This window comes from Lynx rufus, unplaced genomic scaffold (genome assembly GCF_022079265.1).
Source record: "Lynx rufus isolate CCGP_SWC_20201006 ecotype Redwood Valley unplaced genomic scaffold, mLynRuf1.p SCAF_28, whole genome shotgun sequence".
Classification (NCBI taxonomy): domain Eukaryota; kingdom Metazoa; phylum Chordata; class Mammalia; order Carnivora; family Felidae; genus Lynx; species Lynx rufus.
In genome coordinates this window covers 201,647-227,836 of record NW_025814843.1, presented here as the reverse complement: position 1 = coordinate 227,836, position 26,190 = coordinate 201,647, and the positions used below count along the sequence as shown (strand labels likewise).

Genomic DNA, 26,190 nt, shown 5'->3' with positions numbered 1-26,190 from the left:
CCCGCCCCCTGCCTGTGCACTCCCAGCCCTGGGTGCGTTTCGCTGCTGAGGTGCTCTGCCTGGCTGGGGTGCACCCTCCAGGCCCGGCCCTGCCTCTCACTTCCTGTGTGACTGAGCAGGGGAGCCCCTCTTGGAGCCTACAAATCAGAGACTGGATTCTTCAAACCCTCTTTATTTTTTTTTAACATTTATTCATCTTTTGATAGAGAGCATGAGTGGAGGAGGGGCAGAGAGAGAGGGAGACACAGAATCTGAAGCAGGGTCCAGGCTCCGAGCTGTCAGCACAGAGCCTGACACGGGGCTCGAACTCACGAACCATGAGATCATGACCTGAGCCAAAGTCGGACGCTCAACCGACTGAGCCACCCAGGCGCCCCATTCAAACCCTCTTTCTAAGCCTGATGGATAGTTACTAGATTGAGAAAGATTCTGGGGCTGTGCCAGGACACGTGAGAAATAGTTCTCTGATGGATTAGTGATGTCTGCCATGGGTATGGGGTAGAGGAGGGGGTGCCAGCTGCGTGTAGGCCACACACTGGCTTTCCCTGAACCAAGTGATCTCCAAGGATTTCTTAATTGTAGGCTTTGGTCACGAGGTAATGAGTGCCCCATCCCTAGATGGTCCAAGCAAGGGCTAAGTGGCCATGGGTCAGGGGTGCTGGTACGGGGCTTACCTCTGCTTTTGGTGCCAAGATTTGGGATTTGTATGTCTTCTCAGCGCACGGCGTGACAAAGGCCTTGAGAACTGAGACAGGAATTCAGTGTCATGCCTGGAGTCTGGCCTCAGGGCCTGGTAGGATGGGGTGTTGGCTTCTCTCCTAACCCTGTAGACTGGGAACTTGCTGCTTAAAGGCAGTGTGACCCTGGGCGAGTGATTTAGTCTTTCTGAGCTTCCGTTTCTTCATCTGGAAAATGGGGATAATAGTTATAACGTTGTGGAGGGATTAAGTGAGATAATTTGAGCTCTTAGAACCCGCCCTGGCATATAGTGAGCACTCAGGATGCATTGATCAGTGTGCTCCCACCTCGGAAGGTGCTCTGGCCAGCTGAAAGCCCGAGAGGCAGGACCTTGAGCCCCTCCCACTCCGGGCTCCCTCCACTGGCTGTTGTAGTTAGTTAGCGCTTTCTCAATATCTGAGAATGTGGGCCCAGGCCCTGTCCTCTTCCCCTCCCGGATGTCACCGAAACCTGAGGTGCCCAGAGCCTCAGGGGACTGGGCATGGGGTGTCCTGCTGCATCCGGAGGCACCTCCCGGTGACTTTTGGGCCCCACCTTTGGGTCATGTGGTAGCTGCCTCTCTAAAAGCTCCCAGCCCGGGCCCTGTCGCCTTCTGAACACACTGGGGGCCAGGAGTCTTGAGTCTGCAGACGCTGTGCCCGGCAAGGAAGTGGGCTCAAGAGACAACGGGGCTGGGACAGCTTCCCCGTCTCTCAGAGGTGTCTGGGTCTGTGCTGCCCACTGCTCCTTCTCTGCCTGCTGGACTTGCCTCGCTCCCTGCCTGCGGCGTTGAAGTCACCTTGGCTCGCTCAGGTAGCACAGCCCTTGCCTCTCTCCTGCTCCCCTCCAGGCAATGCCTGGGATCCCCACTGGCCAACCTGGGCATCTGCCCACAGCGGTCCCAACTGTTGTCTTTACTGTCTCTTCCAAACCCACGAGTGGCTTTGTGACCTGGGACGAGTCTCAGCCTTAGCTCTTGAATCTGGGAAATGGGGAGCCGGCCTCTTTACTTGCTAAGGCCTCTTCCAGCAAAACAAATCTAATTCCATTTCTTATCTGATCTAACTATATGCATCCATTGAGCAAGAGCCAAACAGGCCTGCGTATCCTTGGTTGAGGATATTGTCCCACATTTCTTAAATCAAGTCTTTAAAGACCACAGAGCTGCGTAACCTTCTTGCCACACCTGTGTTTGTCTGCGTGGAGTGTCCTTGGGACGTTTGGCAAGTTTGTGGTGCTGGGTTTTCTACTCATGGGTCCTCTTCTGGGTCTTTCTTTGCGGTGCTGTATTCACCAAGAGCCTGAGAGGGGCTCCCCACCCCCCTAGAATCACATACACACACACACACACACACACACACACACACACACGTGCATGTACTGGCAGGCATATACACCCAGCAGAGGGTGGCCATGGGAAGCTGAGGACCGGACTGATGCCTGAAGCTCTGACTCTATCTCTGATCCTTACTTTCTGGGTGACTTTGCTCATAGTCTCAGTTTCTACCTGAGAAACAGGGGAGCAGGGTGCGAACGTGACCTTGTTGATTTTCTCTGTGTGGTTTTAGGAGGAACACCAACAGAAGAGGGGTTCCCCAGCCTGTGTGACACACTGGGTGGGTCCCAAGTGCCCAGCCCGGGCACAGACACCAGGAGTCACTGCAGCAGCCTTCCCTGTCTGGGTGCTGCTGGCCAGGTGCGAGGCTGCCTGGCTGGTGGGAGCAGCGCGCCAGGCTGGGCTCTCCGGCCTTTGATTCTTCCGATTCTGTCCCTTGCAGGCCTCGAGCCGCTCAGAGCCCCAGTTGGAGCAGCCATGACCCGCTGGACATCCCTCCAGGCCTCCAGGCCACATAAACCTGCCCCCTGCGATCCGGTGGCCTCCCGCCGGCATCTAAGTACCCCGAGCCTGGCCACCTCTGCCTGGAGGGTCCGGGAACCCGGGGCTGAGCCATCTTCTCGGCGCAGTCTCCGGGGTCCCCACAATCGCCGGCTCCCTGCCTCCTGGGCTGGGCAGAAGCAGCATCCACCATTACAGCCTCAGGCCTCAGCTCCTCAGACCCATGGTGAGGTGGTCAGCTGGAGAAGCTGCGGGGGGAGGAGGGAAGTGCGAGAAGAGGCCCCCGTGGAGCCTAGAGTCCCCCATGGCATGAGACCTTGCATTAGACAGAGTGGTTTGAATTTCACCTCTCCTGCCTTGCGGCTGTGTGGCTGTGGAGAAGTCGCTTAGCCTCTCTGAATCTCCAGTCAGAGGAGAAGTAATGCTAGTGGCCACCTTCTTGGGTCTCTGAGAGGATGACCTAAGACCAGCAAATGCTGATGAGTCTGGCCTGCTTTCTCTGCAGTTTGAGGCAATGAGAAACGAGAGTGTCACACATGTGCCACAGCCCCGGGGATCCAGAAGCACCTGGCAGCTGAGACACACCCTGGGACGGGTTTGCAGCCTGGGTGGTCATGTGAGCTTCTCCCACACCTGTCTCCCAGGGGTTTGAAGCAGAGGTCAGATGTCACGCTCCCCCGGAGGCTCTGGCTGCCCCTGGTCACACAGACCCGGGCTGAATGCCAGTGTCGCCTCCCCCTGGCTGTGTCACTTCCTGTTTCCCGGTCTCTGGGGGGTGCCCAGCCACCTGCCTCTGCTTCTGGCCCGGCTACCGTGGGGGCCTTCTTATCTGGGGCCTCATTGTCTTCTGGGCATTCGAGGGCTCCCAGCCTTGTCTAGCACTGACCTTCTAGCGTGACCAGAGGAGGGGATCAGGGGTGAGTGGAGAGGAATACACCTGACTCCTCAGTGCCTCGGCCAGGCCGGCCGGCCAGGGTTCTCCCCCTCCTTCCAGCCCAGCCCCGCTGAGCCAGGCTGGGGGCCTGAGCACTTGCAGCCCCGATGCTAATGGCCAGATGGCCTCAGTGCCCGCAGGGCCGGGCGGCACCGTGGCCTCCGGCCCGCAGATGCCTCAGCCTGGCACCAACAGGCCAGCCCGGAGCCAACGGGGCACTGGGGGAGGGGCGGCCGCCAGCCTGTGTGTCTGGGGGCTGAACGCGTGCTACCGGCCATGAGAGCAGTGTTTGTCCGGCCACGGGTGCTGTGCAGCGGGGCACGCCCTGAGACTTGTTGGTGTGCTTGAGTGTATGTGTGCGTGTCTGTGGCAAGTCAACCACGTGCTCCCCTGCGTGGGCCCAGGACAGTGATGCTTCTGAGCGCTCCCTATGTGCTGTCACTTGGAGCTGAGAAAGGCAGGGATAGGGAAGGCCCCTGGGCCGGGGTCAGTCAGGGACCTCTCTGGGCACTGAACTCGTGGACCCCCTCCTAGCTACTGCTGGGGACTCAGAGGACGTGGAGAAGGGGTATTGGGAGTGGGTGCCCTGGGGCAGAGCCCGTGAGCGTCAGGAGGGTGTCCTCGGGGCCAGGCTGTGTCCCAGACCCTGGGCATGAGACAGCAGCGAACGAAACAGCACACCCCCCGTGTTCTGGTGGCCAGGGATCTCGTAGTGGGAACGGCAGCCAAGCCAACCCCGTGCATGTCATTGCTGTTATTACCACCATTATCAGGTCACCGGTCGGTGCTTTGGGGTTACAGTGAGGACCTGGGTGAGGTGGTGCGGTCTCCCGAGGGTGCAGGAAGACCTCTGGAGATGCTCCTGTGGCATTGAAGCCAAGGACCGAAGGAGGTGAGGTGTCAGGAGGATGTCTGGGAGGAACGTCCAGGACAGGCTTGAGGAACAACGTGGAGGCGGTGGGCTGTAGCCGAGTGAGCGAGGCGGAGGCGGGAGGTGGGTTCCGAGGGGTCCCGGGCTCCGCTCACGCAGGCCTTGCAAGTGCCAGCAGGGACTCTGGCTTTGAGCGGAGGACGGACAGGCGCCCCCACCGCGGCTGCCTCTGGACTGGGGTCGGGGCAGGAGCATCGGGGTTGGCGAGGTGGCCGCCATACTGGTCCGGGTGGGTGATGATGGGGACTCGGGCCGCGGAGGCGGGAGAAGAGGCAGGATCCCAAATAGATTTTGAAGTCAGAGCCTTGGGGGTGGGACCAAGAGGAGTTGAGGACGAATCCAAGGTTTTTGACCGGAGCTACTGGGAGGATGGAGTGTCACTTTTCCAAGCCGAGAGGGAGGATGAGGAGCCGGCTTAGGAGGGGAAATGGAGAGTCCGGTGATGGGTGAGTTAGGGCGAAATGTCCGCCCGCCACGTCCGAGGGCTGGGTGGGGGCGGAAGCACGGGCCGGAGTGGCCTGCTCCGCCAGCCATGCCGTCTTCTCCATTACAGGAGACGCCCCACCCGGAGCCGGCCTGGGGGCGCGCCAGGGCCCCCCCACCCCCGGGATGACCTCGGCCGGCAGGGCCAACCCCTACAGTATCGTGTCATCAGAGGAGGACGGGCTGCACCTGGTCACCATGTCGGGCGCCAACGGCTTCGGCAACGGCAAGGTGCACACGCGGCGCAGGTGCCGAAACCGCTTCGTCAAGAAGAACGGCCAGTGCAACATTGAGTTCGCCAACATGGATGAGAAGTCGCAGCGCTACCTGGCCGACATGTTCACCACGTGCGTGGACATCCGCTGGCGCTACATGCTGCTCATCTTCTCGCTGGCCTTCCTCGCCTCCTGGCTGCTGTTCGGTGTCATCTTCTGGGTCATCGCCGTGGCCCACGGCGACCTGGAGCCGGCAGAGGGCCGCGGCCGCACGCCCTGCGTGATGCAGGTCCACGGCTTCATGGCGGCCTTCCTCTTCTCCATCGAGACGCAGACCACCATCGGCTACGGGCTGCGCTGTGTGACGGAGGAGTGCCCCGTGGCCGTCTTCATGGTGGTGGCGCAGTCCATCGTGGGCTGCATCATCGACTCCTTCATGATCGGCGCCATCATGGCCAAGATGGCTCGGCCCAAGAAGCGGGCACAGACGCTGCTGTTCAGTCACAACGCCGTGGTGGCCCTGCGCGACGGCAAGCTCTGCCTCATGTGGCGCGTGGGCAACCTGCGTAAGAGCCACATCGTGGAGGCCCACGTGCGGGCCCAGCTCATCAAGCCGAGGGTCACCGAGGAGGGCGAGTACATCCCGCTGGACCAGATCGACATCGATGTCGGCTTTGACAAGGGCCTCGACCGCATCTTCCTCGTGTCACCCATCACCATCCTGCATGAGATCGACGAGGCCAGCCCGCTGTTTGGCATCAGCCGGCAGGACCTGGAGACGGATGACTTCGAGATCGTGGTCATCCTGGAGGGCATGGTGGAGGCCACGGCCATGACCACGCAGGCCCGCAGCTCCTACCTGGCCAACGAGATCCTGTGGGGCCACCGCTTTGAGCCTGTCCTCTTTGAGGAGAAGAACCAGTACAAGATCGACTACTCCCACTTCCACAAGACCTACGAGGTGCCCTCCACACCCCGCTGCAGCGCCAAGGACCTGGTGGAGAACAAATTCCTGCTTCCCAGTGCCAACTCCTTCTGTTACGAGAACGAGCTGGCCTTTCTGAGCCGTGATGAGGAGGACGAGGCAGATGGAGACCAGGATGGCCGCAGCCCCCAGGCCCGGCATGACTTTGATAGACCCCAGGCCGGTGGCGGCGGCGGCGGCGGCGGCGGCGGCGGCCTCGAGCAGCGGCCCTACAGACGGGAGTCAGAGATCTGAGCCGCCATCGGCCAACGTGCAGCATCCGCCCCGCCAGGGAGAGGCCCGGCGTCCCGCAAGGGCCCCGGGTTTGAGCAGAACGGGCCAGGTGCCCCGGTTGCAGACTCAGTAGCGTTTTAGATGTTTTATGTTTCTTCACAGTGGCCTGGCAAGGTTGGCGGGAGAGTGGGCGGCCAGTGGGCTGCCCCTGGCCTCAGGGGCCAGAGCAGGTGCAGGGACAGGGAGGTGGCCTCTCGGGGTCCGGGCCAGGAGCCGGGGGCTTCTGCCTGAGGCTAGAACTGCAGCCTGCCTGGAAACGGCTCCACAGCCACCCAGCCTCTGTGGGCGAAGGCTGGCAGGCTGCAGTGCGCCTCGCTGGTTTTTAACTTGGGGAGAAACACCAGTTTTGGCTTTCTCAACCTTAGCTTGAGTAAGACTGTTTACAAAAAAAAAAAAATAATAACACGTGATTGAAAACACTTTACTTTGTGGGGGTTATAAGAAAGGACAGTTAGAATCCCACTAGTCTGCTGAGATGGAAGCAGTCAGATGGAGGCTCCACGAGGTTCCCTGAGGCCGAACGGGCCTCTCCTCTGCGAAGGCGGGTGTGTGCCGGGCGGCGCATCCGCAAGGGCGAGCGCGGTGCTCACCCGTGGTTCTTCGTGCTCACGGGCGCGGTAGATGACGTTTGCGATAGAAAACCAAGACCATGTGAATGATCGTAATAAAAGCTTTCCGGTAGAGGTGGGGGTAGGGGCTGGGAAAAAACCAGTCTGAGCTTTTTGAGTTTGACTTTTGTACCTTAGAGGTGCGTCTCAGGGCTGGATATGGGATCTGCCTGCCGTGGAGGGCCCGCTCTCCCCCCACCCGCCAGATTTTCCCGTTTTACTTTTCTCTCCTTTTCTGCCCAGTAGCCCCCACCCCTTCCACAGTGAGGGATACTTGGAAAACGTTGGAGGAGATGGCCCCGTGGGAAGGGGGGCCGGGTTCCCAGACTACAAGGAAGCAGATCAGCCCCGTTCCCACGGGACCCCAGTGAGTCGTGCCTTAGAGACCCGGGTGGGCCAGCTCCGGTTGTTTCTGTTCTTATCGGACTCGCCTCTCCTCCCAGCCGCCCCTGACTCCACCGTGAAGTCCCCACCAGCCTGTCTGCAGAGGCTGGGCCGTCCTGGTGCTCTCTGCACGCCTGGGGCAGCACGGGCTGTACTCTGCTGCTGAACGGCAGAGGAATCATCTTAGAAAAGGTGTGGCATCGTCAGCAGAGACGACTGGGGGTGGCACATGCAACCAGGCACCCTCGTCAGGAAGGGGTTTGGGGCACTGGGCTCTGTTGGCCCAGAGCAGGCCCCTGGACCAGGAGCTGCCCAGTGTGGGCTTGCTCTTGGTGGAGGACACAGATGGCAGAGATGGAGCTGGGGCCCTTTCCAGGACAGCTGAGAATGTTGTCCTCCCAAATAACCAGGCCTGGAAGGAAGTCCTTAATTAGAAAGCCCATGTGTGTCTCCCCAGCCTGCCTGTCTAGGCCACTCCAATCCACGTCCCCCAAGACAGCCAGGCACCAAGGACTCTGGCCCAAGTGGGGAAACAGGTAGGGTGCAAGGTCACCCAGTGAGTGGGTGGGTCCTGGGAGGCAGGGAGAGGCCGGGGGGGGGGGTGCCTGGGCTGGGGGCCCTTGCCTTTTCTCTCCTTCTCCAGCCCCCAGGGAAGCCGGAGACCTGGCCTGCAGTCAGAGGCCATGGAGGGTCTGTGCACGAGCTGTCAGTTCCCACCCATAGACACCCTGGGCCCGTGCCCTCAGGTGTGCCTGACTCCCAGCATCCTGCCCTAGCCTCAGGCCCCACCCTCATTTCTGGCTGGGATGATTCAGGCCTCGGAGGCAGCTCTTTCCTCTCAGGATCTGCTGGAGGGACCTCAGCTCCTTCTCAGCCCAGGGCCTGGCTTCCAGAGCTGGCTTTCTCCATTTGAGCCCTGGGGCTCGAGGGTGGAGTTGATGTGGGAGGGCTTACCTGCCCACCCCCGCCCATGTTGTCAGGGAGCCAGGGAGGGACGAGGTGGTCCTGGTCACTTGGGGCTGGCATAGGAGCCTGCATTCTGCTGTGCCCAGCAGCTGGAGATCTTTCCAGGGCCGGGTGTGTCCGGCTTCCGCTCCCACCCTCCGGAGCAGGGGCGAGGGACTCTGGGTTCCCCCCAGGCCCCAGCCACCTCGGCTTGGTGCGCCTCCTCTCAGGCCTGTCCCCCTCCTGGGCCCACACCGGATGGTTCAGCCCCAGACCCTGCGGGAGAGCAGCCCTGATCTGCCTTTCATCTCTTGCCAAAGGCAGATGCTGCGTTTTCAAACTCTTCTGCCCTCTTTTTTTTTTCCTCCCCTGTATTTATTTATTTATTTATTGCTTGTGCTAAAGACCAAAATAGTCTCCCTCTTTAGTGCACTTGAAACGGGAGGGTGGATGGGAGGAGCCGTGTGTGTGCAGAGCAAGGATTACGTGGTCCCTGGGAGTGTGTGCCGCGTGTGTGTGTGTGCGTGTGCGCGTGCGCGCGTGCGTGCGCACCCATGTTTGTGCACGTGTGTGTGGCGTGTGGCGAGCACGTCAGTCCTCTGAGTGTGCCACATGCCGTGCGTGGTGTGTGTGCTGAGCACAGGTGAGTGGGGAGCGTTTGTGCCCGTGTGTGTGGTCTGTGTGCCGTGCAGGTGTGCGTACCAATCCGGTCCCTCCCTTGCCTTCCCCGGCACTGAGATCTCCAAGGGGTTTCTTGACGGCCTGAACTAGGAGGTGTGGGGGTTGCAGTTGGCCCAGAATGTGGCCTCTGACGCCCTCCCGCCTGAGACACCGAGCCGCTTGTGTGGGAAAGGGGCCGTGCTGGCAGTGTGCTCAGGAGCGTGAGTGTGCGAGCCCCGAGTGTGGGAACTGACGTGGACAATCATCCCATCTCATCTCTGTTCAAGCAGATGTGTGCAGTCACAGCTTTGCCTGAGTGCCCGGGTGTGCGGATTCACCCCGTCATGGGAGCGCCGTACAGGTGTGTGCGCACGGCGATCTCCACACGTGTGTGAATCCGGGCTGATGGCATCCATGCGGGATGTGTACGCGTGCGTACGCAGATACACGCAGAGACTCGTGTGTGCGTTTACCCGTAGGCGTGGTTGTGGGTGTGCGTTCCATACATGGGCATTGGTTTAACTGTTAGCCAGGCTGGAAGGCAGGGGACGCGCCGCCCAGGACGGATGCCGGCTCCGGACGTGGGCACACAGCTGAACGCAGTAGTCCTGCTGACCCCCTGCCCTGATCGTGTCCGGAGGGGAATGTGTGGAATGTGCGTGCCGGAGGCTCCGAGGCAGTGTCTTCGTGTGTGCGTGAGTACATGGCATCCAAGGATGGCCTATGCATGTGTGCATTTGTCCCAGTGAACACGTATGCACGTGTGGAGCATTTGCGTGGCAGCTGGGCCAGGCTCTGTGAGCAGGGCTGGCGCCTGCCTGCTGGGGGCAGCGTGTATGGGCACGTGTGAGCATGTGCAGGTCCCAGGGGTGTGTGCACACGGATGTCAGTGGAAATGGTGTGTCTGTGCACGCTCGTGCGTGCTGCTAGGAACATGCTGGCCGCCCCCCCGTGCCCTGCTGGTGCTGTGCCGCCCCGTCCCCGCCTGCTGAGGGTCCCGGTGGGGGCCGGGGGGGCGGGAGCGGGGGCCTGATGGGAAGGAGGCCCCTGCACAGGGGTGTCTGCCCTGCGTGAGGTCATAGAATGTCAAATCTATTTTAAATGGTGAAACTGGAGAATTTTCATGTTATTTTCAATACATAGCAGTATCTAAAGACATAGGCCACGAGACTAGACCACATTAAATGCATTTTGATCTCTTTGAGTGCCACCGTGTGGAGATATGTGTTTGAAAATCCCTGCCTGGCATTCCGATGCTCCCTCAGCCCCCTGTGTCCTGGGGCGACGGGGCTCCCCAGGGGCCGTGGGGGCGGGGGTGGGTGGGTCACGGTAGGAGCTCTGGGAGAGAGGACAGAACACAACCTGCTCGCAGGCCCCAGCGGGCTCTTCCAACTGGCACATAGACCCTCATTCTCCTGTGACCGCACACCCTGTCCCACACAGACCCCCGGGGGCACACCACCCACTCGGACCGGTTGTCACACTTCCCCAGCCACGTGACCTTGGGCCACCGCTTTGTCCTCCCTGGGCCCACACCTCCCCGCTTTGCGCTCCTTCTGCAGAGATTTGAGGAGCGCGTCCACACGCACGCGTGTGCCGACTGCAGGGAAACAGTAGCTCTTTCCTGGGACTCGGGTGCGGAGGAGCCCTGGCTGGACAGCAGCCCCGGTTCTCACCACCGTAGGGGAGAGGAACCCCTACTGCAGCCTGGCGCCGTGAGGTGACGGGGAGGACCTGGAGTGGTGTCCCCCCTAGGGAGGCTGGGCCGATGCAGGACAGAGGGAAGAGACAAGTGCGGCCAGAAGGGGGAGCAGGAAGGCCAGCAAGTCCCATTCTGGGGAAGGGAGAATTTTATCTGTAGGAGGGCTCAGTCTCTGGGATTTCAGTGGCTTTCTAGCAGAGGGCCCACAGGGAGAGAATTCTTTCCTTTGCCCAAACTAGTTCCGTGGCCGGAGAACCCCTCTGCATCAGTGAAGGACCCCAGGGGACCTTCATTCTGTAGGATTCAGATGATGATTCCAGACCACAAGGTAGGAAGCCTGGGTAGTGGTGATATATGCACTGATGAAGGACCGGAGGTTGGGAGGTGTTGGGGGCAGGTCATGAAGGCTTCTTGGAGGTTGTTGTTCCCTGGGGTTGAACCTGGAGACAGGGAGAGCTGAGGGTGGTTACGGCTAAATCTGGGGGCGGGGTTGGAGCTCATCCTCTCCTAACCCTGGAGCCCTCCTTGGCACCGCAGTACCTGAATCTAAGCCAGTTGAGGCCAGGGAGCGATGGCCTCCCCCAGCCCCCTGAGTGCTAGTTCCCACAGACGGGTATGGGGCCCCAGTCAGCGTTTGATAAATATTTATTGTTCAAACTTCGTAGCACTGAAGCTCAGGAGCCTTGAGATACCCCCTGTCCTGGCTGTGACTCTCGGGCAGACCCCAGGCCACTCCTTTGCTTGGTGACCTATATTGAATTCCTTTTCTCCTGTGGCCTCGGCCTCCTGGTCTCTAAAGAAGGGGTGTCCATAATCGTTGCTAGCTCTCACACTTGTCAGAAAGAACGAGAAGGAGAAAGAGGACCTTTAATTAGCAGATGCCTTGCACACATGCTGCATATACAAGCCCACGAGGTGGGGCCGGTGCACGTGGAAGGAGCCCGAGGCTCGAGGTTGCAGCAACACCAGGTCTGTGTGTGGCTGAGACCACAGGCTCCCCTGCACTTACCTGCCTCCCAAGGATGAGATGAGCCCAACTCAGAATCTGCTTTTTAAAAGGTAGAACGGCGTGGGTGGTGGGGTGATGAGTGTTTAGTGAGCGCTCACGAACTTGAAGTTTGAGGCCTCTAAGGTGCCGGGTTTACCTGCTTTAGAGGTAATCAGTCCAGGGACATTAAGGGACTTTCAAGGGAGGTTATCTGAGCTGGGATCTGATCCAGGCCTTGGGTCCCCAAGCCCTCCTGCGGCCTTCATTTCACCCAGACGCCACTACCCTCCCAGGCACCAGACCACCCAGGACCTTTCCTCTGTCTACCAGTGGCCCGTGCTGGGGTTAGATTCTCGGCCGGTGGAGGGCTGACGTCCCAGCCAGGGGGCCTGCCCTGGACTCCGTTTATCCTTCCAATCATCTGTCTCCTGCAGTGAAGGGCCCCACTGGCTCAGGAAGGACTCACAAGTGGGTTTCCCTTCAGTGTGGATGGTCGAGATCATTGCTGTCTATTTGCCCCTCGGGGATAGTGGGGGCTTCAGAGGACATACCCTATCCCACTACGGCCCACCAGCCATCCAGCACCAGAGTGACAGAATCAGGCCTTGTAACCCCACTTCCTGCAGCCCTCCCTGGCTTCCTGCTACACTGAAAATAGAATTCCAACTACTTCTCCGCCCCTGAAGCCCCATTCCACCTTGCCCTGACTTCAGCCAGCTCATCTCCCCCTTTCCCTGTGCCCCTCTGCTCCAGGCACCCGCCTCCTTCTACTGTTTTGAGAACACTATATTTTCATCTTCACCCCAGGACCTTTGCACATGACACTCCCTCTGTCCGGAACACTTTCCCCTCAGATCTACCTCCTCCTTCCCGTCTAGGCCTTCCCTGACCCAGTGTCAGAGAGCTCCATGAAGGCAGGGATTGTCCTCTCTTTCATTCACTGCCGGGTCTCCGGTGCACGGCACAGTATGTGCCTCGTGTGAGTTTGCCTAATGGATGGTTGAGTGGAGGGGGGGCGGGTCCCTTGGGCCTCCCACCCCGAAAGGGGTCCGCAGGTCTCACCAGCCTACAATCTCCACCTCTTCCCATCGCCCCAGCTTGGACGGAGCCTACCGCCCCAAGCAGTAACAATACGGAGTGATGCCTGAGCGGTAATGGGACGGACGCAAGGTGCCGTGGGAAGAAAAGCAAAGGGAGGCCTGGAGAGGGACCAGGGTGGGTCCCCCAAGGAAGTGACACTTCCTCTGAGATCTGAGGGATGAGTCAGGCTTTGCCGAGTATGTGAGGAGGAGTTCCCAGGCCCTGAGTGGGGAGAGAGCACAAGGAGAAGCAGAAGGAACCGACTCCGTTGGGGGAGGGGCAGGGAAGACCGTGAAGGGTCCCCATTCCCGGCACTCGGCCTCTCAGGCCTGTGCCACAGCCTCACGGCCTCGACCTCCCGGAAGGTCAGCCTCTGCAGGGCCGGGGAAGCCCTGTTCCACCTGCTTCACGACTGTGCCCAGCGCCCAGAGACGCAAGACCCGGCACCCGCTAGGTGCTCAGTCAGTTGAGTAGGTGCTCCATCTGGCTGCTCTCAAGCTGTGGAAGAGCCACCGAAGAAAAAGGCCAGTGGAGCTGCCTGTTGGCATTCTCCGCGCACGAGCAAATCTCCAGCCTCGGGTCGTAGGGAGCCGCTGCCCAGAGGCTTTGACGGTTTCCTGTGCTGGGGAGTCGAATTTGATAAAATAAAAATTTGAAATGTACCACGTAAAACACACAGGGTTGCATAGGAGACCCATTTCACCGGAATGCCGTCATCAAAACGGGAACGAATTAACTTGTGGCATGCTAGCGGCTGTGTTTCCTCGCTAACCACCGATGGGCGAGCGCCCCCCGGCGGTGGCTCCGCTGCTGTCATCTCCCCAGTGAGGAGCACAGCCTCGCTGCCAGGGGGTCCCACAAAACTGAGGGGCGGGGTCATGACCCCCACGGTCGCCTCCATTATAAAAGGATGAGAATACTTAATTTGTGTTAGTGGTGAAACAACGTGGAGATATAGTCTTCGCACCCAGATGCATGTGTCCTTCATTTTATAAATTTTTTTAACGTTTATTGATTTTTGAGAGAGACAGAGCATTGAGCGGGGGAGGGGCAGAGAGAGAGGGAGACACAGCATCCGAAGCAGGTTCCAGGCTCCGAGCTGTCAGCACAGAGCCCGATGCGGGGCTCAAACTCGTGAATGGCGAGATCGTGACCTGAGCCGAAGTCGGACGCTCAACCGACTGAGCCACCCAGGCGCCCCATGTGTGTCCCTTTAAATGGGGGCCCTTGAAGGGCTGTGGGTCCGGGCTCAGGCCCCTGTGGTTTCAGTGGCTAGGGGACTGGCTTGCTGCTGGGAGGCAGGGCAGGCAAACTTTGTCTGCAAAGGACCTGATGGTAAATATTTTAGACTTTGCAGTCGTGAGGCCTCTGTGGAAGCTGCCAGCTGTTGTCATACAAAAGCAGCCGTGGACAGTATATCCACTAATGGGTTCCAATCAAGTCCGTTAGTTGTTATAGGGGCCGTGTTCCAATGAAACCTCATTTATGGACACTGAAATTTGAATTTCATGTAATTTTCACATTACATGAAAAACTCTTCTTTTGATTCCTCCCCCCATCGTTAAGAAATGCAACAACGCTTCTTAGGGGCGCCTGGGTGGCGCAGTCGGTTAAGCGTCCGACTTCAGCCAGGTCACGATCTCGCGGTCCGGGAGTTCGAGCCCCGCGTCGGGCTCTGGGCTGATGGCTCAGAGCCTGGAGCCTGTTTCCGATTCTGTCTCCCTCTCTCTCTGCCCCTCCCCCGTTCATGCTCTGTCTCTCTCTGTCCCAAAAATAAATAAGCGTTGAAAAAAAAAATTAAAAAAAAAAAAAAAAAGAAATGCAACAACGCTTCTTAGCTGGAAGGCCATACAGAAGCAGGCTGCGGGCTGCGTCAGAAACACCCAGAGAGCGTCTTCCAACTCCCATGGCTGGGCCTCACTTTGAGACTCAGCAGGTCTGGAGTCAGGCCTGAAGCGTGTATTTCTTTTTTATTTCTTCTTCTTCTTCTTTAAACATTTACTTATTTTTGAAAGACAGAGAGAGAGAGAGAGCACGGGGAGGGGAGGGGCAGAGAGCGAGGGAGACACGGAATCCGAAGCAGGCTCCAGGCTCCGAGCTGTCCGCCCAGAGCCCGACGCGGGGCTCGAACCCATGAACCGTGAGATCCTGACCGGAGCCGAAGTCGGAAGCTTAACCGACTGAGCCAGCCAGGCGCCCCCGAAACGTGCATTTCCGACAAGCTCCCCGAGGAGGCTATGCTGCGGTGGGGGCTTCACTTGCAGAGCTGCTGCTGCTTGTCCAGGGACATGTCCTGTAACGCCAGGCAGGACGGAGCCCCAGAGGTATGACTTAACCCTCTAGCCGAGGCTCTCATCAAATTCCGGGTGACCTGGCATCCCCCACGGAGGTGCCAGGCCGCGCAGCCCCTCTCTGGTGTAGGAGAGAGAACATTCTTCCTTCTCTCCTCTTAGGTTCTCCACCTGGTGCCCTGCGAATTAGATGGACAAAAGACAGATAACAAGAGAATACATTTATTAGCCCGAGCTTGGCACATACACAGGGAGAAGTCAGGCATGAGTAATTCCAATGGATGCTTACACAGCGCCTCGAAAGAGTTCTATGGATGAGGAAAGTGAGGCTCAAGGAGCAGAGGAATGGGCCAGCAGCCTGTCTTGTGGCTCAAGCCGGATTTCTGATGCCCCTTTTCTCTCCTCACGCCCCCCCTCTGGCGCAACATGCTGACCCTTTTAATCTCTAAAATTCGTTTGGAGCCTGACTGGATTTCTCCATGCCACTGCCGCTGGTCCAGGCCGCCATCGTTGCTTCTCAGATGACGGCCACTAGCCCCTCTCTGGCCCACTGGGGCTTTCTTGCTCTCTTCTTGACCTGGGCAAGTCTTTGGGGCCCCCTGGCTTTGGGACTGGGGGATCTGGGCTCTCTGACCCCCATGAATCCACTGAGGCACTGGCAGGGATGGTGTCCTGGCAGAGAGTTTAGCTGAACAAACCTGTGCCTGGTTCCAGCCTCCCCGACTCTGCCAGCTGTAGCTCCTCTCTGGGCCTCAGTTTCCCCATCTTCAATCTGACCTACCAGGAACGGTGCTTTCTCATGGCCCTGAGTGCTGGGCCAGCTCTGTGGGCCCAGGTGCTAGAGATCTTCTTCCCTTCCTGGATCAATGCTGGGGTCATTGCTGAGGCCTGGGACCATTTTAAAAAAATGTTTATTTATTTTTGAGAGAAAGACAGAGAGTGAGCGGGGGAGGGGCAGAGAGAGAGAGAGACACACACACACACACAGAATTCGAAACAGGCTCCGGGCTCCCAGCTGTCAGCACAGAGCCCGACGCGGGGCTCGGACCCATGAACTGTGAGATCATGACCTGAGCCAAGTGGGATCCTTAACTGGCTGAGCCACCCAGGTGCCCCTATTATTATTATTTTTTAAAGTTTATTTATTTTGGGAGAGACAGAGACAACACAAGTGGGGGAGGGGCAGAGAGAGAGGGAGACACAGACTCCCAAGCAGGCTTCAGGCTCTGAGCTGTCAGCACAGAGCCCGACGCGGGGCTCGAACTCACGAACCGCGAGGTTGCCAAAGTCGGACACTTAACCAACTGAGCCACCAGGCACCCTGGCGGTTCCCAGCTGAGGCTTGGGATAGAGGTTGAGCTGGAACTCTGAGACCACAGCGTTGGACCACGGCAGGGCTGCAGGCCGGGCTCTGGAGCGGTGCAGTTGCCCAGATGGTGTATTACACAAACCCAGGGGTGCCGTTCACAGCCTATACAAACATGCAATCTCTGAGGCCTTTTTCCTGTCCTCGCTGCCTCAGGGCTCCAGAGAGGAACTGCCCTGGATTCAATGTAGCAGGGGTGGGGGACCCACAGCACACGTGGAACATGTGGCATGGGACGGCAGGGATGGGGGGCAGAGATGGGGGCTGCTTTTGTAATCAGCTTTTATAAGTTGTTTTGTGAACTCACTGACTAGCTAGAAAATGTTTGAAAGGTGGTGCAGCCTCAATGCCAACACACAGACACACACACAAACACCCACACACCGACACATGCACACACCCCCAACATACACACAGCTACACGCACACACTGAGCACACACGCATATAAGCGTGTGTGAATATTAGTTACGTGGCCACGGAGAAGATAGCCTCCCGCTGCGGGGAACAACGCGGCCAAACCTCACAGACACAATGTTGAATGAAAGGATCCAGACACAAGAGGGCACACGGTGGTGAGGTCCATCCACATGAAATTCTAGAATAGACATTAATCTGTGGTGGTAGACATCGGGGCAGTGGTCGCCTATGGGAACAGGTGGTTCCTGTTGGAGCAGGGGGCTGGGTTTGGGCTCAGAGGACAGGCAGTGCCTGGATCGAGAGGAAGGGCCTGACAAGGGGAGGTCCTGTGTCCATACGGCCTGCCCAGCAGAGAGTGGGTTTCACAGCTGAAGGTCGGAGGTGACTTATACCCAAGGTTGCACTGTGCTGCCCTCTCAGCCGGCCACCGCTGACAGCAGTCATCCTGGAGGCAGAGCCTGCAAGGGACAGGCAGACAGAGGCCAGGGGGCTGACGGGTGGGGTGGGCTGTGCCGCCTGAGGGTGAAGGAAGGTGAGCTGGCGGTCAGAGGGCGAGTTGGGAGGGACGTGGTGGGCGGTGAGCCCCTCACTGAGGCGGGTGTCAGCCGAGGGGCACATGACATTCAACACCCTCACTGCTCAGAGACACCAACAGGCTGCTTGACACGGGCTCTGGCCCTCCCAGGAATGGCTCAGCACAAACAAGGACCCCCACCCCCACCCCAGCCCCTCAGAATCAGGCCCCACTCGCCCTGTCCCCTCGGAAGAACAGCGGGGCTCCGCTGCTGGGGCCAGAAGGGCAGGTGATAGAAGGTGCGTTAGTGAACTCTGCTAAACAGCCTTGTTTGGGGTGGGGAGTCGTGAGCCCCAGCTCCTCCCAGGGAGGAGCCCCTGGGTCCCAGTTCTGAGACGAGGAACCCCCCCAAGTGACCATGAGGCCCCAGGTCCTGGGGTTCCGATCATAGAGGGTGGACTGGGCTGGGGTCATTTCTTGAGCCTTCTGCTACTTCAGAGACAGAGCATCCCTCCGTCCGCCCAGCAAGGTGGCCCCAAAGGGGGAGCACTAGGAAAGTTCAGGCGGCTGTGACGTCTCCCCAGGACCCGCTCAGCGGTGGAGACAGTGAAGTGTGACTTTCATTCATTCAGTAGATGGGTACTCCTTCCATGCCTGGCCTAGGATGTGATAAATGCCAATGATGCTCAAACTAATTGGTTGGCAGAGGAAAAGGGCAGTCGGAAGGACCCTTGGAAAGGTGACCTTCACAGTGGCCCTGAAACCACCGGGAGAGTGTGAACGTGCTCTCAACTCCAACACCCTGGCTGTGAACCTATCTTCGCCTCTCCCTGATTCTGTGCCCCCAGCCCAGTGAGCTAGTTTCTTTGTGCCTCAGTTCTCACCTCTGTACAATGGGGCTGATAATCACGAAGAAGCATGGGGATTAAATGAATAAGAAATAGCAACACACAAAGAGGCCGTGTAAGTATGGGCACTGTCTCTCATCGCCATGATCTGGGGATGTGCACCCAAGGTGGGGGCAACCTTGGGCTGGTGCTCCATGGGCTGGGGGAGCAGAAGGAAGGCAAGGGTGGCTGGAGTAGATAGAGCCAGGGACAGAGCTTGGACAAGAGGACGGATGGGCTGGGGATGGGGTCTGCTGACCGGGTCCAAGGTGTCCACGGTGGGAGCAAGAAAGCCTGTGAGATGGTTGGCGTCTTAAGAAGATCACACCAGCTGCCGTGCAGGAAGTGGGCAGTGAGGCCAGTGTGCTGTCTGGGAAGAGAGGAGGAGCCGGGGCCGCGTTTAGGAGTCTGCATGGCCGCTGGGCTGAGGGGGGCTCATGGGGCCACTGAGGCATCTGGCTGGCCCTATTGATTTTGATGTGGGCCGCCAGGTGGGTGGGGAGGAGCGAGCTTCACCCAGAGGGATGGCATCTCTGGGCATTTTAAGATGCCACCAAACGACACAGCCACTTTGGAAGGCAGTCTGGCAGTTTCTTACGAAATTAAACATACACTCGGTGGACGATCCAGCCATTCCCCTTCTGTATGCTGCTCAAGAGAAATGAAAACTCATTTTCACACAAAAACCTGTAAGCGGATGTTTGTAACAGATTTATTTGTAATCGCCAACACCAGGAAGAGACCCAGGTGTCTCTCACCTGTAAGTGGGTGAGCAGACTGTGGCCTGTCCCCACAACGGAATCCCCCTGAGCAGGGAGAAGGAACGGATGTTGATGCATGGTGTGACAGGATGCGTCCCAAAGGCATGAGGCCGAGTGACAGAAGCCAGACTCAGGAGTCTCCTATTTATGTGACATTCTGGAAGATCCCAAATGATATGGATGGAGAACACATCCGTGGTCAACAGGGCCTGGGTGGGGGGTGGGGGGTGGGGTGGGGGTCGGTCAGGGAGGCAGGGTTACCAAGGGATGGGAGGGAGGGCTATGAAAAATGCTGTATATCCCGACTGTAATGACGGTCACACAGCTAGGTGCAATTTGTCAAGACTCGCAGGACTCCACACAACGAAGGATAAATGTAGGTCAGTTATACTTTATTGAACAAAATAAAGGGGAAGAAGAAGCAGTTGCCAACAAAACCCGTGTGCAGAGACATCAATGTGCTGGGTTTTGGAGAAGAGATCAGGCTGAAGGTCAAGACCGGGGACTCACTGGCGTGTGGATGGAACCGAACGGTCGCGAGATGGTGGAGACACAGGTGATGCAGCAGGACGTGGTGGGAGGGAGGGAGGGAGGCACCGAGGATGACTGGGGCTTCTGCTGTGCAGATGAGGCATCAGAATGACGCCATCTCCTCCTGCCACATCGTCCGCTGGGGCGCGCGGACACCCCCACCCTCTCACCCTCAAGAGACCGGGACACGAGCATAAAGGGAGAGGCGATTCACATCACCTGCGCTCAGGGCTTGGCCCAGCCTCGGTGGTCCGTCTACAGATGGGGTTGTTGGATCAAAGAGCCCAGAGGCCCCCACAGGCTTGAGGTTTCAAAAGGAAGACTTTTTAAGGTGTCGTCACCTACAGGCCACATGCACCCAGGTGAGGTGCTGACACACGTACCTCTGCACACGGCATCTCACACGCTTGAGTCTCTCACACGCATCACTGAACGCAGTGCCACACGCATGTCAGTGAACACAGTTCGCCACACTCACACCGGTGACCCAACTCTGTCTCTCTGTCTCATACACACACTGGCACCAGTAAACGTGGCATCTCAAGCAAATACATCACGAGACATAGCTCCTCACAGACACAATGTTAAGCTGATAAACCAAAAGACGTTTGGAGAGATAGGTACACATATCTACAGAAGACAGACAGATATTCAGAGACAAAAAGGCCGACAGTCAAATTTTATATGTATGTATACACAGAGATATACTGAGAAAAAATATAGTCAGAGAGACAGAACAGACAGAGGGGCGCCTGGGGGGCTCAGTCGGTTGAGCGGCCGACTTCGGCTCAGGTCATGATCTCGCGGTCCGTGAGTTCGAGCCCCGCGTCAGGCTCTGTGCTGACAGCTCAGGGCCCGGAGCCTGCTTCGGATTCCGTGTCTCCCTCTCTGCCCCTCCTCTGCTCACACTCTATCACTCTCTTTCAAAAACAAATAAACATTAAAAAAATAAAAAATAATAAAAACAGACACAGAGACAAGATAGAGAGTGTGACAGATGGCCTGAAAGACATAGCCTGATAGGTGGACAAATAGATGCAGTCAGAAAGACGGACACGTTAACAGACAGACACAGATGGACAATACATAGAACGACAGGAACACGAATAGAGAGATACATGTAGACAGACAACTACAGAGACAGAGAAATCGGTAGACATACAGACACACATATGCACATAAGACTCAGACAGACAGAGGTAGAAAATAGAAAGAGACTGATGCACAGCCATTCAAGATGACAGATGTCTACTATCTGCCTATCTATCTGGACAGAGGGAGATAACCAGACATATAGATATATGGATAGAGAGGCAGACTGACAAATAGAAACATAAGGGGACATACAGACAAAGATTCAGATGGACAGATGGAAAGACAGACTGGGAGTCATACAGCTAGGTAGGTAGACAGAGGTAGATAGATTTACAGGAAGAGGGTCAGAGAAACAGACTGGGAGATAGATTGGTAGATGGGCAGATAAAGATACAATCAGAAATATAGAAGGAAAAACAGAAAGGAGGTGAAAAATAGACAGGCAAGTGGATGGATGGATGGATGGATGGACAGATGAACAGGGAGATAGAAAGATAGGCAGATAGACTGACAAATGGATAGGTAAAAAGATAGCTTGAGAGACAGATGGACAACATGTGGACAAATATATAAAAAGAGATAGATTGGGGCGCCTGGGTGGCTCAGTCGGTTGGGCGTCTGGCTTCGGCTCGGGTCATGATCTCGCGGTCTGTGAGTTCGAGCCCCGCGTCGGGCTCTGTGCTGACAGCTCGGAGCCTGGGGCCTGCTTGGGATTCTGTGTCTCCCTCTCTCTCTGCCCCTCCCCTGCTCGTGCTCTGTCTCTCCCTGTCTCAAAAATAAATAAAAACATTAAAAAAATTAAAAAAAAGAGAGATAGATTGAAAGATTGACAGGCATACAGACAAATATTTATAGAAAGACACATGGATAGACAGAGAGTGAGACAGACTGAAAGACACTATCTGTCTACAGACAGGTAGAGAGAGAGAAAGAGAAACAGACTGATGGAAAATGGACAGTCAAATATACAGAAAGAGCAGCAGACAGGCATATAGACAGATAGATGAACAAATGGATAGACAGAGAGCTGGATAGAGAAGTAGATCACTAATTAAGAGATAGAAAGGCATACAGACACAAGGGTAGACATGCAAATAGATGTACACATATCTCTAGAGGTAAGTAGTTATACAGATAGACCGGTAGAAGGATAGACAAATATACATATAGAAAGATACATAAAAACCCAAAGAGACAGACAAACAGAAAGGCTGTTCGAGAGACAAGTAGATTTATAATATAGATAGATCAACAGAAAGGCAGACAAACGGATATTATATAGGCATTCAGACAGGTAGAAAGATGGTCAAATAGATAACTGACAGAAAGATTGGCAGACAGGCAAAGAGATGGCCAGATGAATATAAAGACAGTCAGAGAAAGTTATCAGAAAGACAGAAAGGCAGACAGACATGCACAGAGCTAGAATGACACAGTGACAGATATGCAGACAAAAATTCAGGCAGACAGAACGGCAAATAGAGAAACTAATTGAGCAACAGGTTGACAGACAGACGTAAAGAGAGGAAGGTAGATAGAGAACAAGATAGACAGCTCATCAGCAGACATAGAGGCAGGCAGACAGAGGCACGGGACAGACAAGCAGTCAGGGGACAGACGAGTAAAGAATGCATGAAAGCAAGTCCTGACTTGCTGAGAGACAGTGGGGAACACAGAGTCAAGGTCACCTTGATTGTTCAGGTGAAAACAAGAAACTCTGTTTGGGCCATGTGTGAGTCCTGAGAGAGTTTGGGCTACCTGGGTTACCTATGAGGAGCTTCTGTATCATCTTGTGAGTGTGTGTGTATGTGTGTGTGCTCTTGTGCATGTCCCCCTGTGTGTGTGTGTTTGCTTGAACCAGGTGGAAGTTCTCTGGTTCCAGTGGTGAAAATCTTGGTGCCTACATGAATAAGATCACATAAAAAGCATTTGGAATATTAAGACTTTGTCAGCTTGACTTATGTTTAGATGTGTCACACATGGCTTTTTTTTTTTTTCTTCCTGTCTTTGAGAAAAGTTAGTCTATTAGGATTTGCAGCTGAGACAGTCTGTTCAGCAAATGGCCTGGGGAAACCACTCCCACGAAAGGAGTCGCTATTGACCTCTACTATTAACTGAGAATCTCACGTTCTGGGTAAAATGTTGCAGAGTTTTGATTAAGTTCAAATGGCACCAAGAGCCAAATAATGTAGATTTGAAATATTCTTTGGGATCAGAGTACTTTTGCCTTTTTAAATATTTGACTAAGTGTATATACATCAAGGATTTCATTTTTTATTTATTTTATTTTTGTTGGTTTTGTGTGTAGGTAAACTTCTATAAAAATTCTACCATAGAGCTGTTTTCTTGGAATGTATCTAAACAAGGGCTTCCAACTGGAACCAGCAGAGGGCAGCAAAAGACCAGTCACTAGGTCTGGGGATAGGAAACGTCAGGTACTCTTTCCTCTTTCGTTCTTGCGCATTTGTGTGGAAACATAATCCACTCAAAACTGATTTCATGAAAGATCCAGTGAAGTCAGATTGAATAGTATAAATAAGAATACAGAATGAGGGGTGCCCAGGTCGCTCAATCGGTTAAACGTCCGAATTTTGATTTAGGCTCAGGTCATGATCTCATGCTTCCTGGGATGGAGCCCCGTGTCCAGCTCTGCGCTGGCAGGTGGGAGCCTGCTTGGGATCCTCTCTCCCTCTCTCTATGCCCCTCTCCCACTTTCTCTCTCTCTCTCTCAAATAAATAAATAAACATTAAAAAAAGAATACAGAATGAATACCTTACTGAGATTTCCAATTTTAAACTTATTCTTTTTCCTTAATATGGCACTATTTACTAAATTCTGTACTCAAAAAAAAAATACTGTGTTCAGAGAGAATGATGTTTGGAAGATAAGCGATCAAATGTGCCTGAAGTAGTTACAATGACAATGCCACCAGGAACATGGCTTCTTCATCCAACTGCTGGCAACAATTGGACATCTATTTATCAGCATTTAACGTGCAAAAATAAAACTGTCATCTCAAATATAATTTGAGATAGTTATAAATACATCTTTAAAATTTTAAGACTCCAGAATAAGTAGGAATAGATTGACCCATATGTAAGAGGGTGTTTTCCTTTAAACCGGGAAATTACAAAGCAGAAGTATGTCCTTTAAAATTAGCTAAGGGGCAACAATGTCTGTTTCCATCCATGTTATTTGCTATTGTGCTGGAGTATTGGTGAAAGCAAAGTTAGGAAACAAACAGGAGCAATGAAAGCTAGAACAGTGATGAAAACACACATTAGGCACTTTTCTTATTCTAGCTTGTTCACTCAAGGTCATGTCTGTGAACTTCATCCATATTATTTCATGTAGCGATAGTTGATTTCCTCATTGCTATGCACTACTGTTGTTCAAATATATCAAAATATGCGTATCTCCTCTATGATTGATGTAAAATTGCTTTGTGTCTGACTTTTCTAGCTTTTGCCTACTTCTGCATCTTTCGGTGGGCATTAGCAATAACCACTGTCAGGCTGTGTCATAGGAGGTGTGTTATGTATGTTTAGATTTATAGATACTGCCAAGAGATCTTCCAAAGTTGTTGAACTAATTTACACTCCCATCAGCAACACTTGTTTTGCTAGTCTTGTAAATTTTTGACTTAGTCTTTTTTTTTTTTTTTTCAACGTTTATTTATTTTTGGGACAGAGAGAGACAGAGCATGAACGGGGGAGGGGCAGAGAGAGAGGGAGACACAGAACCGGAAACAGGCTCCAGGCTCTGAGCCATCAGCCCAGAGCCCGATGCGGGGCTCGAACTCCCGGACCGCGAGATCGTGACCTGGCTGAAGCCGGACGCTTAACCGACTGCGCCACCCAGGCGCCCCTGTCTTTTTTTTTTTTTTAAAGAGAGAGTGTGTGTGAGCAGGGGAGGGGGTGACAGAGAGAGAGAGAGAGAGAGAGAGAGAGAGGGAGAGAAACTTAAGCAGGCTCCACGCTCAGCAGAGAGCTCAACTTGGGGCTCAATCCCACGACCCTGGGATCATGACCTGAGCTGAAATCACGAGTTGGGCCCTTAACTGATTGAGCCACCCACACACCCCTTGGCTGTTGTTTTTTACTCAAAGTTCTTAATCTTAATGAAGTCCGATTTAACAATCTTTTATTTTTATTTTTTTTAAAGATTCTTTACTTGTTTTGTTTTGTTTTGTTTTTAAGTAAATCTATACCCAACGTGGGGCTGGAACTCACAACCCTGAGATCAAGAGCCAGATGCTCTACTGACTGAGCCAGCCAGGCATCCCTAACAAACTTTTCTTTTATGGCTATTGCGTTTTAGGGGTCCCATTTAAGAAAGCACTTCTTATACCAAATTCATAAATACCACAACATAAAGAAGACACGCTCCTATGTCTTCTAGAAAGTTGATTGTTCTACTTTTCAGCAAGACCTTCTTCCGGAGGTCTGGGTCCCAGCTCAGAATAGTGCTCTGCCTGCCCGCCCCAGAGGTATCTCCATGGCCAGGGGGTGGCCCCTCCTCAGAAGTCTAGCCCTGCCTCCATGTGGCCCCATCTTTTAAGAATGTGGATTCTGAGGGGCGCCTGGGTGGCGCAGTCGGTTAAGCGTCCGACTTCAGCCAGGTCACGATCTCGCGGTCCGGGAGTTCGAGCCCCGCGTCGGGCTCGGGGCTGATGGCTCGGAGCCTGGAGCCTGTTTCCGATTCTGTGTCTCCCTCTCTCTCTGCCCCTCCCCCGTTCATGCTCTGTCTCTCTCTGTCCCAAAAATAAAAATTAAAAAAAAAAAAAAAAAAAAAAAGAATGTGGATTCTGAAAACAGGTATGGGGACATTTGCGCAAATACATGTGTGATAAGAATATTGATTTTAGCATTACTTATATTAAAACAAAAAAACGAGGAAAACAATAGCCACTCATTAAGAGGGGAGGGGTTAAATAAATTCCAGCATATCCATAAATGCAATACTATAAATTTGTGGGGTTTTTAAGACTTAAGTAAATGTTCATGATGAACAGTCAAATGAAAAAAAAAAAAAAACAAGTTGTAGAAATGTCTTTGGTGTTACAAAATGTACACATTTACCTTAAAAATATTTCTACAAATAGGCAAAGAAACTAGGACTACAGAAATTTGGAAAACCAAGAATAAAGTTGCCCCTAATTTAACACTTGTTACAGAGCTGACAGAGGCTGGGTGATGTTGGCAGGTGGAGAGACATGTTGATCAATGGGATGGAACAGAGACTCAAACAAATATGCCCAAGCTCAACTGATTTTTGGCAGATGTGCAAAAGCCATTGAAGGGAGGAAAGATGTGGCCTCTCCATCAAAGAGGAGCGGGGCAATTGGACATCCCCAGGCAAAACACGGAAGCCAGCACACAAACATTTCTTAACCTAAACAGCCACACTTCACAGCTCATACAAACATGAACTCATACTTCCATGTAAAACATAAAACTAGAACACGCTTTGGCGGGGGGAATTCCGGAAGAATTTATGATCTAAGGCTAGGCAAAGAGATTTTAGATTGACACCAAAAGCGTGGTCCCTAGAAAGAATTGGATAAATTAGAATTCCGCAAAA

At 54.7% G+C, this 26,190-nt stretch overlaps 1 protein-coding gene across 8 annotated transcripts in view; it reads left to right on the top strand.

Annotated features, from left to right (window-relative positions):
* The window catches only part of KCNJ12 (potassium inwardly rectifying channel subfamily J member 12), a 44,636-nt gene extending 34,460 nt beyond the window's left edge, over window positions 1–10,176 (top strand). For 2 of the 8 annotated variants that reach the window (XM_047089771.1, XM_047089773.1), the window contains exons 3-4: window positions 2,496–2,780; window positions 4,973–10,176. In XM_047089771.1, the coding sequence (XP_046945727.1) occupies window positions 2,531–2,780; window positions 4,973–6,336 (1,614 nt within the window). In that variant the 5' untranslated portion in view covers window positions 2,496–2,530 and the 3' untranslated portion in view covers window positions 6,337–10,176. Of the gene's footprint in view, window positions 1–324; window positions 1,531–2,495; window positions 4,866–4,972 lie in introns of those variants that run through there. The other 6 variants (XM_047089776.1, XM_047089777.1, XM_047089770.1 and 3 more) reach the window with 5 other exon arrangements.
* The last annotated feature ends 16,014 nt before the right edge of the window (window positions 10,177–26,190 follow it).